At 38.0% G+C, this 19,905-nt stretch overlaps 1 protein-coding gene across 4 annotated transcripts in view; it reads left to right on the top strand.

The window, feature by feature from the left end:
- Positions 1-19,905, top strand: part of SLC10A7 (solute carrier family 10 member 7) — a gene marked incomplete at its 3' end in the record, with an annotated part of 144,118 nt that overhangs the window by 45,338 nt on the left and 78,875 nt on the right. For 3 of the 4 annotated variants that reach the window (XM_081999051.1, XM_081999050.1, XM_081999053.1), the window contains exon 5: positions 4,386-4,424. The exons of the other annotated variant lie outside the window; for it this stretch is intronic. In XM_081999051.1, the coding sequence (XP_081855177.1) occupies positions 4,386-4,424 (39 nt within the window). The remainder of the gene's footprint in view (positions 1-4,385; positions 4,425-19,905) is intronic. 4 annotated transcript variants of the gene reach the window in all.

The raw sequence follows: 19,905 nt of genomic DNA, 5'->3' as shown, positions 1-19,905 counted from the left end.
AGCTGAGTTATGCATAACAATTTTATTCGAATCCTGTCGATAATGATAAAATGTTAGGTTTTGACCCAGATGTTCCAAATTTTGCCAGTGTATCTTTTCCGCTTCTTTAATGTAGGCCTGTTACATTATTATCAGAAGATATCTAGTCTAATAAATTCCAAGATAGTTTAGTTTGATGCCAAAGTAAAAGAAAATGGAAGACAGTTCAGAATGTGTTCTGTATTTAATGCTGTCAAGACCTTAGCATGCTTGTTTGATTTGCTGCCCACTCACATGTACTTGCTGTGTGTACTTGCTGCTGCATTTGGGTACCCACTCGTGGGGAGGTGCTCAGCCCCTTGGCTGTGGCTTTGCCTTTTTCTCCTGCTCTTTACTAGCTTTTGTTGATATGAGAACTGTCCTGTATCTTCCTGCTGTTGCTGTTACAAACCTTAGCGGTGTTTTTCATACGTATATTCCAGGATAAGGTGGGAGATGAAGGACTGAAACTTTGCGCTAGGCTGAGGTACGGGAAGAGGAAAGTTTCTGCCAAGTGCTGCCAGATAGTTTTCCTTCAGAGGTGGGCTGGTTACTTCTCACTTGAAAGTGCCCAGGCCAGCTGGTTCTCTCTGGAAATGCAGACCGGCGAGAGAGTTCCCTCAGGCCCAGTGCCACACAGAGTTGACTGAAACTATACCTGCTTAACATTAAGTAAATTTGTTGTTTAGTGGGGCTAGTGTGTACTAGTTTAAATGCAAGTGGAGATGTACATGCTCTTCTGTAACTAGCCCTTTTAAGCGTATTGGCAGTAACTTTCAGTCTTGTCTCTGAGTTGATGTAAACTTGAATAATTTGTCTGGTTCTTACTACTCCTGCTTTTGAATGTGGTCTGACCTTGCATTTCAATACATGGCTATGCATGTACCTTTTGAAAGGATCTTACCATTGATTTTGTAGAGAACTCTCCCATCATATTAATGGTAAGTGCAATGAATGGTTTGCAAACACATGCAAATCTGAACTTGGAATATTATAAGGACATCTAAATGTTTTCAGTTTTTATTGTTTCATTTAGGCTGACTGCAGATAGTGGGATATCTGTTGAAGCACAAAAGGAGCAAACACTAAAAAAAGTTATACAATAATAGTTACTAATAAATGTTTCAAATAGAAAATGAAGAGCCTAGCTGGATCATGTGTCAGCAGTAATGTTTATTTGTATCATCCCTCTAAGGATCTCAGAGTGCTTTTTAAGCAATGAATTAATTTTGACAATGCCCTGTGAGGTATGTAGGCAATATTATCCCTCTTGATAGAAGGGAGTTGGAAGCACAAAGTCTTTTAAATTCTACAGGGTCATGCTACTAGGTATGTTTAATTACAAATTGGAGCAGTTCATTCCGTTTACTACCGGTTTGTTTAAGCTGGACCAGAGTCCTGAATATAAGACCCTGGTTTGTGGGTATGAGAAAAATTTACTTCTGAGTTTATTTTGCAGGAGAAATGTTTATAAAGAAAACTGCAAACAGAGTAACTAACGTGTAAGTCCTCCCTTGCTGAGGCAAATCATTTGAGCGATTATAACTTAATTTGTGGTCTTCCTGATTTTTTTTTTTTTTTCTTCTTTTGCCTGTAATGAGTGTTTAATCATCTGCCATGGGCAATTTCTGACACTTTGGAGAAAGATAATGAGAAGTTGCAAACTAATGTACCCCTGGACCAGTTGTGAATTATGACTTTTGCACATGACTGGCTGAATACCTGAAGCATAAAATTTGTCAAAGATTGTTATCTTAATACCTGTTATATGCTTGAGAATATTAAAAAAAACCCCAGCAATCTTCTGGGTAAATCAGGAAGGAAGAAAGAAAAGAAGTTTGTTGATGGCCAAAATGTCACCATCTAGTATCACCACCACAGAACCATCTCATATCTCTCCTTACAACCTTTCCAGGTACAGAATGTCTCCTGGAAGTGGAATTGCAGCATATCTTAAGTAAAAAAAAAAATAAAAATTTTCTGTCTCTAGATGATCCTCAAATCAGGATCAGTAGCCACTGATGTGGCTAAAACCAGATGCGCAGTGTCCTTCTAAGTGTATCTGTTCCTGCCAGCTGCTGCTTTATTCTTTGTGCATTGTTGCAATGACCAGGAAAAGTGTTGAGGGCTGTCTAGCAGTAAAGTTACTTCTCTTGCATCAGTAGATGTGGTCTGGCAGGCTCACCTGCGCTGTAAGCAGAGCCTGGCCTGAACTCAACTTTTGGTAGGACTAGCTATTTTTGAGATGGGGGGGTTAAGTTTAGCATGTTGGGGAGGGAAGGGCCGGGTTTTATGCTCTCTGTCCAGTTTATGTGGACTTCAGCAGCTTTCCTGAAGAGGGTGGGTGATATGGTTTCTTTGTAGGAGACAGAAACGTAGCTGTCACTCTGCACACAAAATCTGCATGGGGAGGAGGGGACCATTAAGTTCCCAGCCTTCTGGTGCGGAAGTGGAGCCCAGATGCTTCTGTCTTTCAGATCCTAACAGTTGATTTACACTGTTTTATATAGCAAAGACTGTTTTGCAAGGAAGAGATCTTTAAGTGTGCTTCAAACTGTAAGTCTCGATCCTCCTTCATGGATTCAGAGGTAGGATGTAATAAAAGGAGCCTTTCTGCATCTTTATCAGATTGAAGTGGTCAAATACAGTCAGTCTGTGTAAAAGAATGGCACATGTCCAACAAATACCAAGGAGGCTTGATAAACCTGTTTTTTTTTTTTTTAATACAATGATAATAGGAACTTTAAGAGGGTTATATTAACAAAAGATACCTGCAAGGACATCTCCTGTGTTGAAGCTGATCCCTTGCAGTAGGTTTGTGTGCACGGATGTAACATGTCTCTCTCAACACATGAAAGTATCAGCTGCACAGCTTCAAATACAAGTAGAAAATCCTGATTTAATTCACACTTGTTGAAGAATTGGTTTTAGTAGTACTCACTCTTGCTTTCAGCTGTGATCTCTTGCAAGAGGAGCTGTTTGGACTTGTGCCTCTTTTTTTTATGTTCAAAAAAGGAATGCTGATGAGGAAGAGGTGTTAAAATATGTTACTGTAGTTTACAACTGTCAACTATAATGTTTTATTTAGCTGTATCTATCCAGATGCTCCCTCCACAACATGGAGTGCCATATGCTATTGTCCCCGTTAGTAAGCAAGTCAGCAAAGGTTTCCCAGTCTGCATTTGTTTTTGCATTTGGGCCACTGAGGAGCTGCGGTCCAGTGCCATCTTTTATTGATAGGGCCAGCAGAGGAGGAATCTAATGAAATTATCAAAGCTTTGAATTAATTATGAACTTGAATAAGAAAGCTAAGCTCTCTAGAGCCAAGGATCTCATTACCCATTCATTTTCATTGCATCCTCTTATGGAGCAGAAGGCAGGTTCAGCTACAGCTCCTACCCTGATTTTGGACTTTATTCAAACTTGCTAAACTCACGAGCATCCACTTGTTATTAATCTGTGGCTGGAAGTGTCCAGGGTGATTAATTTGACTCTGCTCTGAATCTTCCTGTAAATGGTAGATCCCCTCCTCCTTTTCCTCTTGCTTTTGCTGTGTGGCTTTTTATCATCAGACTGGCTGCCATACAAGAGTTTCTGTTCTTTCTTGGTAATTGGGGAAAACTATTCAAGACTCAAGTTTTAACTTCCTGGAACTTAATGAGTTAATATTAAGAAATAATACTGCTACCTTGTATTTCCTGGATATTTAGGTAAGCACAAACACTTCTAAAGTCATCATCAAAATTGTTTATTTTCTTGGTTTAAAAGACTATGGAGTAAAAAATAATGAGTAGACATTTTGGCCTCAGAAGAGTGGGGTGGTTGTAGTTTTAGTGGTGGTGGGTTTTTTGTTGTTCCTGTTTTAAATTTGTTGGTCAAACTACAGGAATTTCTGAATTTGTCAATACTTTATTATGATGAACAATTAAATTTGCTTGCCTCATTAATATTCCATTTAAAATTGTTAGAAGTCTATGAAAATGCAGTGTTTTTGTTAAATCAGATTATATTTATTTTGATTAATAGGTCAATATGTAAAAATGTTCCTGGCAAATTATAGCAAAAGCAGTGAGACCAAGCTTGTGTGTAATATTCTTGGTTCATCTGGATATTCTTCCCAAGTCTACCAGCAAACATTTTCTTCTCCTGCTTTTGTCCATTTCAGCACATTATTTATGAATGCACAAACTAGAACCTATCAGTCTTCATAAGTTACAGGCCACTGGCAATTTTTTAAGCAGTGGCTAACTGCCTAATGGTCTCTGTATATGTGTGTACCTAATAGCTCGTTGGGCGGGGGAATAACATTTTATTCTTGTACTATAGCTATTTTACCATTGGTGATATTTATCTTTTTCTCTCTTCAGGCAGCTGCTATATTTAATTCTGCTTTTGGAAGTTTTTTGGTAAGTAATGCAGTATTTATAGCAAGTTGCTTTAACAGTCTTATTTTTAACAGTATCATTGGTATGTTTGTATTTTTCACAATAATGTTGGTAGAATTGTGCCATTTAGCTGGCAAAAATTTGAATCATCTTTCAGTTTGTGTCACCATGCCATTAAATACTGATACTACCATTTCTTTTCTTTTTGTTAAACTCTTGAGAAAAGTAGTGAATAAATTGTCCTTGCTCATAGTAAATTAATAATGTGTAAACACATCTTAATTTTCTCCTTAATGGGTTAAAAGAATCTATTATTATGCAGATGTTTCAGACATGGGCATCAATATATTGATTTTTCTAATAAGGTCCATCAAATACTCATTATTTTCTATCAAGAGGGCATGGATTTTGAAAAGAAAACATGACCCAGCTGATCAGAGAGTAGATGCTAATTTACTCAGTGACATGTCATTTGTTTAGCATATTTCACTGTCAGTGAAGCCACTCAATGTCTCTGAGGGGCACACTAAAATAGCTAGATATGGGAAAGCAATCAATCCAGCTGGAAATATAACCGTTTCTGTAAAAAGCAAAACCAGTATTTGTGGGCCTAATGGTCTACAAAGATTCAGAAGGGCCACTGTAAAGAACACTGAATTAATAAATATATCTGAAGAAATGAAGAATAGACTTCTTTTATTTATATGTTGTTTAGAGAGACATTAATGAATATTAAATACAAATTATTTTATATGCAGGCAAGCTGCTGTGACTGGTTGTTTTATTTATTTAGGCAGCTAATAATTGAATTTATTCTTCTTTACTAAAATTTGTGCACAATCTGTGCAAACTTCTTTGTGCGATTGTGATTCCAATCTTGTGTCCCCAGAAGGAGGACTGTGATGTATAAAATGACTGAATAAGAAAAGAATTCAAACGAGGAAATTAAAATCAAAACTGCAAGTACAAAATAACTCACTTTATGCATATTTGTTTTATGAAAAGCTGGAGTTTGGAAGTTTAAGTATGTAAAGCTGTACTGCCAAGAGAAAGTTGTGTGGCATTTTGAAGTTACACATTGTGCTGCTGCTTTTTTAAGGGACTAGGTTAAAGTTAGGAGGGTGGATGTTAAGTTTTCTGGGTATAGATGACCATACATGTTTTAAAAATATCAATTCCAAAATATGTGCTCCTTTTTGTCACCTATCATGTCCTCCTCCAATGGGAAAAAGGTACTTTCTGCCACAAATTGTAGAATCCCAGCGTTAGAGCAACTCTCAAGTCTGTGCATGGATGGGGCATTTTCTCTTGTTGCTTGGCACGAGCTCCAGTTTCTCTGCTGTCCCTACCTTTCAGTTCAGGAGGTTTCTGTGAATACCCAAAGGCCTCAGTTCAGCTGTCATTAGGAGAATGTCTTTTGACTTCAAATAAGAATTTAGGCCCCAGAGCATCTGACTGCAATGCCAGCTCCTAGTAAAGCAACATAAACATGTTTTCATTTCTAGAAGCTGTTGATAGCTCTGTGAAGAAATGTCAGTTAAAAAAGCTGAGCTTGTGTGTTCATGTAATACTCCTGATTTTGGTTTAGAACTTAGTTCCATGAACTGATCATTGGAAAGTTACATTCACATATCATTACCTCATTTCACTTTTTATTCACTTCAGATTTTTTTTGAAATCTTGGAGCAGCATTGCAGTAAACATTCTTGTTAAAAAAATTCCCAGGAAAAACTTTTCAAAAATATTCAAAAACAGATAGAATCAAACCACAGAACCAACTGATTTTTTTTTTCTAATTACTGATTTTAAAAAAAAAAATGATAAAGAAAGTGGCCACTATTAAGTCACAAATATATACATACACTTAGATGGTTATTGTGGTATCCTAGTTTGAAATCATGATTATGTAGAGAGTATGTATGTATGACAGAAAATAAATCACAAATATGTTTACTGAAAGCTTTGCTCTTACAAACTTTTCCAGTTATGAAGTTGCTAGGATTAACCTTATTACTGAAAATGCAATGGGGTGACAGTAAGCCAGGGACTGTACTAAGTAGCCAGAGTTGTTTACCAGTTTCAGTGTTGTAGGTCTACATGACCTTTAATTACGTGGCTCCTGAATGTCACTAGCATGTGGTCACTTATTTTAAAAGATTTCCATGAAAACTAGTGTAAGATAGATAGATAGATATACACATACACACTTGTTTGAAGTCAAAACTGTTCTATAAAATAGGAAGATAATTGGCCTGTTTCTGAGAAGGTAATGGAAGGTGCTGGTTGGTGTTTTTGGAAAATCATCAGTTTTTATTGATGCCTAACTTCTGGGCTTGGCTGTAGGTGAAGATCCTATTTCCTATATCTTTAATTCATGATGAATCTAAATCACACTCGAATTTTTCTTATTAGCGTCTGATGTGCTGTCTGTGCATAGGCTTAGATGTAGTTATATACCTTTGTGACCATAACCATATACGTGTCCTGGAGATAATTTGGAAGGATCTGACCATTGGCAAGGCTGCAGTTTTTCTTATGTTCCTTGTCTTACAGCACATGGGTGGGTTACTGCACTTGTGTGTAGCCCTGACAAAGCCAGGAGGACAGTATGTTGTCCTCAGACTATGCCCTGTGGGGCAGTGCCTGTGTATGATAGTGTGAAGCAAGCTGATTTAAAAGGGCTGAAAGATGTGCTGTGCTTTTAACCCTTTCTTTGCCCCCCCTTTTTTTTTTTAAAGACTGGGAAGTAGTCCTTGAGAAGTTAAAGTAAAATAAACTGTGGACACAAAATGTCTGCAGGAAAAGACTCAGCATAATGTTAGAATGATACTGAGGTGAGCTTATTCACATGAAAAGGAACACATTGTGATACGCAAAATACAGAAATGCCAAATAGGTCTTGATGAGCAGAAATACACTTAGATTAAGCATCTGGTAAGGAGATTTACAAAAACTACCAACCAACCAACCACAAAGTAATTCCTTTTAAACTCCACTGAAGCCCGTATTCCTATAAATATGCAGGCAAAACAATGCATGGAATTATGCTGTACATATTTACACTTAGTTTAATAGTGTTCCAGGTCTAATTAAAACACAGTGTTTTAAAGGACTAATTGTTACAGAAAAGTGTTTTTATGTAGCTAGATTAGTAATAACTAATGATAGATGAATTCAATTTGCATAAATTTCAGCCAAGAGAATATTTAGAATCATACCACAGAGGATTGCTTTGAGTTGGGTAGTAATATCATTATCTCCTCCCCTCGTTTAAAGACTTTGGTTTTACAATAATTGTGGAACATAATAAGTGATTGCAGTTTTTCCTCTTAATGGGGTTTTAATAAAATCTGATAGTGTTTTACTAATACTGGGTGGGTGGTTATCAGCAAGGTTGCTACTGTAAAGCATGCAAATGCATGCTAAGATCTGATGAGATACAAAGCACTGAAGTAGCTGCTTCCACTTGCAGGAGAGGATACTTTTGCACCTAAAGGCTAAAGAAATTGTCTGGGATGTTAAGCGTGGGCCTGCTGAGATTCTTAACATCGTATGCATTACCATGCTTTCTAAGCATTTCTATTCTAAAAGTTGTGCTGCAATAGAAAAATAATGCTTGTTAATGTTCAAAGTGCAGAGCAATAGGCAGGATGCTGCAAAACGTGTTGTGCTGATGGTTGTTCCATGGTGTTTGCCTAGGTGGCTCAGCTACTTTGACTTAAGTTCCCTAAGGCATAGCCTGTCATTGAGGTTTTTCTTGCACTGAAGTGGAGACACATGCTCAGTTGAGAGCTAAACTCAATTTGCAGTGACAATATAATACTATGTGCATGGAAGGAGAGGGCCTAAAGTCTAGAAGAAGATGTTCTCACAAGATACCCTGCACTGCTAGACTAGAAACAGTCTTGTCTAATCTATTTCTACCTCTCATTAATATCCTTTCCGCTTGAGACAGTGGGCTTGGAAACCCATGAGAGTAGCCAGCTTGTGATGTGAGTCAATGTTGTCTGATTCTTTGGTGCCTTGGGGTTATGAACAGTAAATGTGAAAGGAACAGCCATCAGCTTCACCTTAAACAAAGAACTGTAACCAAGATCTGAAGGTCTGTGGTGACAGGAAATCAAGAGGAAAAGAGAGGATTCAAAGGACTCTGCTCTGGTGACCACTGCACTCCTGAGAAAACAGAGCAAAGGGCAGCTGAAAATGAAAGTGTTGGTTGAGACGTTGAGACTTCTTCCGATGCTGTCTTGGATTAGCTTTGCTTCCTCTGTTGAAACCTATGGGATGAAATAAGGCGTGTGTCCAGGCTACATAAGTCAGTCTGAAAGAAGGATCCTATTTGAGGTGCCCATCATTTCATTAATCTCCTTTGTCCAAACTAAGTATATATGGTTTTGTTGTTTTACCTTACCATCTTACAGAGGACATAGCTGGTTCATATTGTTTAAAAACCCAAATAATTTTTGGAGCTGCCACTTGGCTAATCAAATCCAGGCTAGTGTTTATGTTGTCTTCCAAATGAAAGTTAAAACTAGCAGGGAATATGAAAGTTAGCTTCTCACATATTCACAAAGCCTAGCTGGTTAATGAAAATGTATGGAATTCTTATCTACTCTACTTTAGCAGGCATAATGATTTACACAGCCTGACAGCACTAGTGCAGCAAGTAAATGCATTAGTCATAGTGTCCATTTTTCTTGCAAATTTGTGACACAGATTTAATTATGGGAATGACCAGCAACTTACAAATCTAATTTTGGTAGACTGAGCCAAGTTTTTTATTTTAATAACAATGGATTTTTTTAGCAATGATTTCATTACTATTTAAAGAAATCTACCCGTATGGAAATAACCAATTGGCTGAATTTATTTACTTTCTTTTACCTTAATGGGTGTTGAATGGTTTAGACTTATTTTGATTTTTTTTTTATTACCACTTTTTTAATTGTGGTTATTTCTAGGATAAATATCCTTATCCGGCTTAATTATTTCTAGCACAAACTACAATTGTAAATATTTTTCTAAAATCAGGCAAATGTCTGTATTACCCTTTGTTCCCTCTTAATTGTATCTTTGTAGTATGAAAAGGGGCAGAACAACCATCTGGGATTCCCTTTTTACTGTGCTAGCTGTTTACAAGAAAATCTTGCCACAAAGTCTGTTCACAACAGATGCTGAATTTCAGATTCAGTCTTGTTTAATTTCAAAGCGGAGCTGCTTTATGGTGTGCCACTGCACTCTTAGAAGTGGTCTCCTCTTCCTCTGTGAAGCTGTACAGTGGTGCTGCTGGTCTGTGCACCGAATTTGATTCGGGTAGTTCTCAAAATCCTGAGCATGTTCTCCCTGTTAATCAGCCACTTGGGAAGCCACCGCACCCTTGAAGGATAGTTTTTTGCATGAGTGGAAGGGGATGGCAGGCCTCAGCAGCAGCGAGTCTTTGGACCAGATATTATGTACCTGGCAGGAAGAGTTTGGGTTCCATGGAATTTAAATAATCTTGGGAGCCACTTATGTTGCCTTACTGTAACTTTCTCTTAGTTTGTGGCTGGTGCTCGGTTCTCTCATTATTGTTTAAAATCCTCATTCTGATTTCTGCTAGCTTGATCTGAAATCTCAATGTAAGTTTGGGCATCATCATCCGTTTCCAGATCTGCCAAGTAACATTTGAAAATGTGTAGGTAGGCCTTGACTCTTCCAGCGTACTTGTGCTTCCAGTACATAGCGTGCTCAGTTTGATAACTAAGTTTGAGTTAGCTTGTACTATTTTGGTACAAGCAAGGCAGAGTAACAAAGCTCACTGTGACTGAGACCTGTTAGTGCGGGCTTAAGAAAGAGCCCTTGATACAGATGATTACTTTGAGCACTTGCTGTCTCTCGTGCACCCACCCCTCCAAAAGCCAAACTGACGGAGTGGGTGTCAGTTAGAAACAGATGCAGAATTTTTTACAAAATAACAAAAAAATCTGCTTGTCTATGAGTAATGCTGAACTCCTTTAAAATAAAAAAGGAGTAAGGATAAAGGTGTGATAGTCGGAAAGTTAAAAAGTAGTAAATGAGATCTTGCTCCCAGTGGACTGAAAGAAATCAGGTAGGGCGATAAGTGGAAATCTGAGTATTATAACACCTACTGTGTGGTCTGTCTGATGACACAGTTGATTTGAAAAGGCCAGTGAAGTCAGTAGGGGTTTACACAGCGAGCCAGCGCAGACTGTCTGAGAACCAGTTAACAAATAACAGCCCTGCTGTTGGTTATCTTTGAAATGTTAGGGAGAAGGAGGGTAGGCAACAATAACAGAGAGCAAAGAAAATGTGCTATTAAATTCTCAGGAAAGAGTATCCTCCAGAAGCCAAGAATTAGTTCCTGTATTTTTTTTTCCAGTGGCTAAGAGGAAAATGCACTGAAATCTACATAATAACAAAAAATGAAACTATTAGCTGTCAAATGTTTATAAATTATGTGGGCTGTAGCTGGTCTCAGTGCTTTCTTAGTTTTCCCGTTAGCTTTTTCTACTGAGCGTTTAATTCATCTCCCTCGGTCTTATGGGACTCAAGCAGCCAGTTCTTCCAAAAAAAGTTTATTTAAAGGTAGCAATAAGTAGGCCATTAAATGTGTATCTCTCGCTTCTCTTTGCAGCCCCAAAATAATTAATGCTATCTTTTTAAAGATATTTGGGTATTCTGCTTTTTCCGCTTCCTCATATGACAGCTAACAGCAGGTAGGATTTTTTTCTTGCACCTACTTTTTTGGTCAGCAACCCCATCTAGTGCTCTTGCTTGGCGTGGTACTTGGTGACTCCTTTTGAGACAGTACATTGAATCCCACCCCCCCTCATAGTTACTGTTTTTATGGATTAACAGGCTCTCAGGGAAAGAAATAGTTGATGATATGTGCAGTAGCATTTCTTGAGTTAGTAAAACAAGCAGCAAAATGGAAGTTGCTGGAGAAAATTCAGAGGCAGAATTCAGGGTGTTCGTCGCAAATCGGAAAGATGGCATGAGAGTTCAAGCAGCTTTATTCTTCCAGTCCAATTGTCATTTATGAATTGCAAAGTAGAAGGGAGTGAAGTTTCAGGAGCTAAAAGTGAGCATTCAAAGTACCTTAAATTTTATGATCTGGCATATTTCTTCTAATCACATAGTGTGGGGAAACTGGAAACGAAAGTGCTCTCAGACTGACTATGGTACAATCATCTCTCTTGTTAATGGAAATCGAATACTGGAAATTTATATAAAACTTTATTCCATTTTAAATGAATGCTAATGAATAACAGAGTCAAAAGAGTTTGTATCTTTAGTTGCTATCATTTGGAGAACATCTAGAGGAGGAAATGTATGTGTTTAATATTACATAATCAGGCAATTTGTTGGATTAGTATGTAAATCACATCTGTGCTGATACAGTTTTAGCATAAAATCAGTTGTCGAAGATTACTTTTGTCATAATTTGTAAAACTCATCATTGTCCTTACTGTGAAAATATGGCATTTTTGACAAAAGAATATACTTGGTTTGGGCGATTTTTTTCTGGTTCTGCTCACTTTTTGTTAATGGTCAGGACTTGGAAAAAAACCAACTGCACTAGGGTAGAACTTGTGTGCAGATCATGATGTTGAAAAGGTCGTGGTCCTAGTTTGTGATGTTTTCTTGTCTTCTGTTTTGCAACAGTACCTGTCTTTTTACTTCAAGACAAAGAAAGTAAAATTAACAGGAAGAAATATCACTAGTTCTGTTAGAAAGCAAGGTCAAGATGTCTGATTTCTAGTTAAGTCACTGAAGTTTGTATCATGGGATGATGGCATATCACTTATGTGAAATTAGTTCTTAAAAATGGTTGCATTGAAAAGCTGCTCTATTTGTTTCTAACAAATACTTGGAGAAATATCTCTATGCTTTTTTTAAAAAGCTGAAAATTTACACTACAAAACTGTGAACATTTTATTTTTAAAACAAGATTTAAAATTCTTGCAAGTAATTAGTTGTGTCTGTGGGAACCAAATGTTTTAATTTATTGGTTCTTTACATTAGGTAGGTTGGTGCATGAAGGAGAAATTGAGAAGAGAGGCACTATGAAAGAGAAATTTGGGTTTTATTTTGCCCTTTCTGTAGTATCTTTTAAGACTAGAAAAAGCAAAACTGCATTCCTCTAGGGTTGTGGTTGTACACAAACATGTAGTCATTTGGCCTGTTTTAAGGGTAAATGTTCCCTGCAGAAAGATTTGGAAATGCACAAAATATATAATTTTCTCCCTCCCTTTTAAAAAATTCATCAAAAGGAAATGAAAATGTTTTTAGAATCTACTGTTAATGTTCTCCCTCAAAGTTTTAGCTTCTGATTGAAATGGAGCAATGATCTTTCCTTTGTGCTGCGGCGGTTAGTCACCTGCATGAGAAAAGTGTGTGTTGGGGCAAGGGCGAGTGGAGAGGAATCAGTCCTTCGTTTGGAACAGGGATATTTAAACCCCTGTCTTCTGCTTCATTAGCACTTTGAACTAGTGCCGCTGCAAGGAGTCGTCATTTCACTCGGCATCTGTGTTTGTTATAAAATACAATCTGGTATTCTGAGGAGTCACCTACATGAATGCACTAATCCATAATGGAGCATGAAGCTCTTTCGCCTTCTGTGTCCACCAAATGTGGATTCGGCATCTAGCCAGAATCAAATTCTAGAAAGCAGTATGCATGTTTTGTGACACCCCTTTACAAACAGCAATGCCAGTGCTGTATTGTTCTATGCAAACCTGCTTTTACCTTAAGTTGGCTCTTTGGGGGAAGAAGAATATCCCAAACACATTAATTTATTAAGCATCTTGATTTTTGGCCCAGAACAGGTTAAAGCTCTGCCTGGATTTGAGTGGTTTTGGGTTTTTTTCAGTGGTTCTTCTCTATCTGACCTAGTGGTGCCTGTTCAAAACTCAGCAGTCCATGAATCAGCAGTCCTCAGTCTCTTGGGGTAAAAACAAGAGGGACGTCATTATTACTGTAAGCTGAGTGGCTGGAAACCATTCCCCTTGCTGTCAGGGTGACAAATACTGTCTTAATGGAAGTGCCAGAGGTTAGGTCAAAAGCTTTCGCAAAGGTTTTAACTCAACTAGCAAGGAAGACACGGTTATCATAAAACTGGAGCTTTCTTTGGAAATGTGTGCTTCTTTATTATTTATTGTTGGCCTTTTAAAAGGCAGTTTTGGGAAACTCTCATGACCCTTCAGCATGAGACAGCAGTAGTTCGTGAATTTTTTTGAATGGCTGTACTTGTGTTGTTGCTGAGAGGCTCCCTTCATTATTATTTTTTCGCTAGCTGCTTTTCAAAGTATCAAAACAAACTTCAGCTTTCATCCTAATGGCACATATTTTGGAAATACTGGTTATTGTGAAGATGGGAAGAAATATTTTAATTAGCGGTCTGTCATTACCTGGCTTCTTTTAACACTGTTTTGTCAGTGGAATAGATTTTCCGTTTGACTTAATGTAAAAACAAAAACTAAACAAAAAAACCAAACCTCAAAAAAGCCCCCCAAAACCATGCCAACAAAACCCAAACCATCTCGGAGATAATTCCTTTGCCTGTCTTGAGTTGCTGAAAGAAACTATGAGATAAACTCATACAGTTTATCACCTTTCTGGCATGACATGTGAGCAAATGCATCTCCCAGTATCTTCTTTCCTCCTCCTTCGTTCCAATTCTCCATCCACCTACTGCTGGTTACTTTCCTGTAATGATAAGTAAATTGTTTATTTGTTGCTTCTACTTTTTAAAAAACGTGGTATCACAAAATTCCTTTTCTAAAATATTTTCTGAAGGTACCTTCTTGGTCAACTCCAGTGTAAGGGCTTGTTGCAAGAATGGTCATGTGATGTCCTTTTCCTGTTAGTTGGTGGAAGATCAGACTGGATGATCATCTGACTTTTATCTATGGAAAAACTCAGTATGTTGTATGAAGTGGGCTCACACTGTATGTGTGATAGAGACTGTATGTGAGCTCTGACAGGGTGAAGCATTTGAAGACTTGCTATTTTTTACTTCCCAATAAAAAGAATACTTTTTCACTTGTCTCTAAATGTGGCGACCACTCATGTCAAATAGAAAATTTTGTATGTTAATGTGTATGAAGATGGGATGTTGTTTCTACATTTATAAACGATGCTTCATATTATCTTCTGCTTTTCAACCCATGTCTTGAAAGCTCAACATTGGACACTTTCATTGGATACCTTTATTCTCCTATTCTCAGTTTAACTTGACTGAGACCGTGCATGACTGGGAGCAGCTGTTTTGCCTGACATAAACCCCCTGGACGAAAGCTGCATGTTGTTTCACACCCTCTGGATACTCTTTATATACCACTTTGTACTGTGGTATGATACGGATGCTAGCATTGGTGCCCACCTGAGCGGGAAAAGTCATTCTAGCTTCATCCTCCTGGTGCATTTCAGGCATGTGCTAATAGCCTGAAAATGCACACCTTGTCGTGCCTCATTGCTTAATTGTGGTCTAGTTTCTTTCCCCCGTTTTTACTACTGCATGGAAAGTGAATGTTAACTATTTGAAGGAGAAATATATTACATAGGATTAGATAACATAAATAATGTGAAAACCCCTGAAAAGCCATGTTTTTAAAAAAAACTCAAACCTTTTAATAAAATGGAATGTCAAATATATGAGCATGTCTTTCAAGAAATGACCAAAAAACATGTGAAAAGTTTCATATCCTTTTTAAAGTCAAATAATTATCCACCATCATATAATTTTTTGTTAGACGGACAGTGCAAAGATGAAAGAAAATTTTATAGATAACACATTGCGCTTCACAGCCGACTGAAGCAGGTATTAGAAATGCAGATTAAATATACTGACTAAAGACTATATAAATTTGAAGTGAAAATGCCACTGGTCTACTTGCAGTGCTGTGCACATGTGAAGTTTCAGATAGTTAAATTATTGATTTTATTGTGTGAGACAGTGCATATAGCAGTTAGGGAGAAGGTCCTTGTGCATTTATGATGGTTTTTCCGCCTCGTAATCTTTTTAATGGTACATGATGAGCAGCTAACATTATTTGCTTCATTGTGTAAGTTTTGCTGTAGAAAGAGTGCATACTGTAGTTATCTCTCTCCCCTCCCCCAATATAAGTTTATTTGCCAGCGAGGTGTTTTACAGTAACACGCAGTGCAAACACACAATTGTGGGTAAATACAATTTCTATAAATGAAGGACACTGTTAGTAGTGTTGCTGTACAAACCCACAGACACTGGAAAATTTTTGGTTTTGGTTTGCTTTAGCACACTCCTTTGAAAGTGGTATAAGGTGTTAATTTGTTCTGGATTTCATAGGCTTTGTGTGGACATTATGCTTCATGATACACAGTGCCTTACTGGTGTGAGTGGTGTGAGCTTGTTAGGGTTTTGGTAGGAGGGCATTGGGAGCGGGGTGTTTTGTTTTCTTTCAGCAACTCAGTAACCTGCTAATAAACTGTACTAGCCTGTGAATTTAATTTTGTCATGACTTATCAGGTGCCTGGAGCTAGTAATCAATCTGTAAGAGGTCTAATTCTCAGATAAATTAGAATTGGAGGTGGATTGGGAGATAGAATCCCTTAAAGTAAGGAGCAGTACTGAAGCCCTTGCTCAGCATGAGGGACAGTCAATTTTCTTCTTACTCTGGACTGCTGTGAGAAGAGGGTGGTAGGATCCCTGCAATAGCCTAACATCTGGCTGGCACTGGAGACAATTACAGGGACATGGCACTGTCCTTCCATGCCCAGAATGACTGCAAGGGAAGGACAGCTTTTGCAGGATTTTTTCTTGGTAAGTAGTGCCTGGATCTGCTAGTTCTAAAAGTATGTTGTTATGAAAGAAGAGCTTTTTTAAAAAATAGACAGTTTGTTTTGTCCGTCGGCTCATGGGGTGTGATATTTGCATTGGCAGCAGTTCTGCTCTGACTGGAGGAGCAAGTCATAGTCTGTAAATATCCTGTATATGGCTGAGAAAGCTTGGTTGTAATGAGTGGGATGGGTATTGAAGAATCTGTCCAATGCTTCCTGGGAGATAGACAGCACGTAGCTGGCAAACCAGGCATTTGAAATTTGGAAAGGCTGTAAATGGTTTTAAGTGTTTTGCATGGATCTACTTAATTTTTTTTCCATAAGAACAACAACTAAATCCCAGATGTTTCACTGTTTTCCATGCACCCCTACCCATAGGCACCAAGACTTAGTTCTATTTCTCTCTCATTTCTGATAAATGGTGCTGACACACACACATTTTTGTTCTTTCAGTGACGGTCATTGTATCTTTTCCTGTGCTACAGAATTAAGTTCGCTACAGTAGGTGCAAAATCATATGAAGTCGTATAAAGTCTCCAGAAAGACCACTTGGCGCATTCATAATACAGATAATGCGCTATAATGAAGTAGTTGGCAAAACAACAATGTAAATTCTACTCTAGTCTGAACTCGTGTATAGCATTTCAGTAAGATTTTTCTGGTCATTGACTTTGAGAAACAGCTTCTATCCATCTTCCTTATTTTGCAGGCCAATTAAAGCAGAGCAAAAAACTACAGATAGTTCATTTTATAGAATGTGTAGTATCCCCAACAAAGAACTGTGACATGAATGCATGTGTGAAATGTATTTATTACTATTTTTTTTTGTATTTTTAGTAGGTAGTTAAAATACAGGCTAAGAGCATCACTATAACACAAACAGTTTGCAAAATAATAAAATCTAGATTAAGCCTAATATTTATGGAGTATGGCCTTATTGCTTAGTTTAGTCACTCAATTAATAGAAGTACAAGTATGGTTTTGCTGTGCTTTTTTCCCTTTTTTTTGGTCCCCTTTTAATTACATTGTGGGCTTCACAGCCAAGCTGGCCTGTCTTCCATTTTGTCTTCTAGTTCCAAAATCTGATCAATTTGTATACATATTCAAGTCGGAGAACTAAAATAGAATTTCATCATTACTATCTCAGTTTGCTTACCCTGAAGCAGAGTTAGTGGGGGGCTGATCCTCCCCTCATTCATAAAGGGCTGACAAAATGGGATATGTCACTCCAAAGACATTTGGAAAAATATATTGTCAGAGTCCTATTACATCAAGCTGTGGCATAATTATTGCACCATAAATGCTTGCAAAGCATTATGCTGGCTGCTTTTTATTTTTCAATCTGATTTCTCTTAACTCTTGGATTAAAATCATTGTGCTAATTCAGACAACAGCACAGTCCAGTGCCAGCTGAACTTATATTTGAGAACATCTCAAGCCAGTGTTACCAAATAATATACAGAAAATTATATTGTCTGTAGTATATGTGAGGAGGTATAATTTGTTTTATTTGCTGTTGGAATTATTTTAAAAGCTATTAAAAACCCTCTACAGCCTCTTCCAGATAATTATTGTGCTTTCTTTTAGGGGCAGAAAAGGCCATCACTGATAGAAAAAACACTATGGTCTTATCAATCTGTTTTGTAAACCTGTTCAGGCACTCTAGGTGAGCGTGATACAGATTTAGACTTCTAGGCCGACCTTTTGCCACAGTGGTAGTCACTGTCTCTAGGCTGTCCAGATGAATTTTTGGTTATGTACTTGGTGCATGGATTTCTTAAAGTCCTGTCAGAGTAAGGAGGAGTTTGTTCTTCTTTGGAGAACTAGCAAGAGGGAGATCCAGCAGTCATCAGAGTTCAGGCGAGCCCTGCCATGTCCAAGCAGATTAAAAAGAGGTTTGTGGTGGAGAAGGGTTTTGGGACAGGAGAGCCTTGGGGAGTGGGAGGTCGAAATTAAGATGATGTTTGCTAGAGAAGCCTAAGTGAGAGAGGATCGCTAGATCTCTGGGGAGTGCTTGGGTTGTGCTGGCTTCAGTGCAGAAGGAAGAACAGCAAGTTCTGGGTCAGGCTGGGCTGGGGTTACCTTGAGGCAGTGCCTAGCTAGGAGCTCCTGTTTCAGGAGGAGGGTGCACACACCACAACTGTCCTGCACATTCCCTCTCCACAACTGCCACCCATCCTCTGCCTGCCTGTTGTTCTCGCTTCCCGTAGCTGTATCTCGTCGTCAGAAATACTGGAGGCCTTGTCCAAGTAATCATTTGAGAGCCAACACTAACATAACATGTTTAAGCTGAGATGGGAACATAGCTCTTCAGGGTGTTAACGTCAAGTAAAAGCTGCTATAGTGATAAACTTTTGAATTAGCTTTTCCAATCTGATTCTGTTACAGATACCCCAATAGAAAAAAAAAAATGTTTTATGACATTATATGATAAAGATCTTGAACTGAACTCAGAGGGAGTTCAGCTTTCGTGGATAATCAGGCAGTAATCTTGTAGAGCCTTTGGACAATATCCTCCAGGTTTTACAGGAAATATCTTAAAACATGGTGAAAAGCTAATCAGCAGGACTAAGATGCTGAGGCATGCCTTGTGCCATTAGGATTCTCTTTCTGATCACCTATAAATTCATTGACTGAAATATTATTTCAATGGAGATTTAGCAAATTAAAGAAATATTTTGAGGTACTCTTCTGGGTTTATAAGTACTGCATTAGCTTCTCTAGTGTCTGAACTTTGTAATGGAGCATTGGTCCTTCTGCCAGTCAGGAACTGTGGTGCACGTTGAGTTGTGCATGCCTGGCATAGTCAAGGTGCAATATGGGTGTATTAAAAGCCTGTGGACAGACATGTTTTTGAAGGTTTTTTTTTTCTGAAAATTATGTTCTAAGAATCAGGGCTTGGTTGTGAAAGGAAGGTTTCCTGCCTAATTGTTTTGAACTCCATTTGAGCTTACTTCCATTCTAGAACGAAAGTGTGGAAAATCGTTACGCTAAACTGGAACACAAATGTACTTCTTACAGAGTAAATGTATCCACACCTCAAGTTACCTTAGATTAGGTATTACACAAATGCCTGAATTTAGTCTGCATTACACACATACCACAAGCGTCTCAGAAGGATGTGTTTTTTCTGTGCTTACCATTGGAGTGTGCAAAGGGGATTTTTTTCACTGATATCTAGTAGTTCTACATACAGAGCTATTAGATTTGCACTTAAAAGTATAAATATCTGAGTCAAGCACACAGCTTTATCTGCTTAGGCCATAATCATACAGTATCTGTGCTTATAGTAGCATCTTGCATAGGCAACATTACTACCAGGAGCTGGACTGCTGACTTCCCATCCCATTTTGTGTTGAACACCACTGTACATGTATGAGTAACAGAGATGGGGAAAGAGAAACCTTTTCAGTGTAATTCTTATGACACTATCTTTTTAGAGGCTGGTTTTTTTTTATTAGAAATACTCAGAGGTTTTATTGTGTAAATTACAGAAGAAACATTCCTGAAGTTCTTAAGAAAGAACCATTCTTTTCCTCTGCATCATGATAAATGTAGCAATTGTGTGTGTATACTAGAATAGATCATATTGAACATCCCCTGAGCTCCGTTTGCAGACAAGTCCTATCTCCACCATGACAAAATTCCCATAAGAGTTTAAATTATTAATGCCCTGGAATCT

Source organism: Phaethon aethereus (assembly GCF_964289735.1).
Source record: "Phaethon aethereus genome assembly, chromosome: 4".
Taxonomy (NCBI): domain Eukaryota; kingdom Metazoa; phylum Chordata; class Aves; order Phaethontiformes; family Phaethontidae; genus Phaethon; species Phaethon aethereus.
Note: the sequence above shows the minus strand (reverse complement) of the source record. Positions and strands in the feature narration are given on the sequence as shown.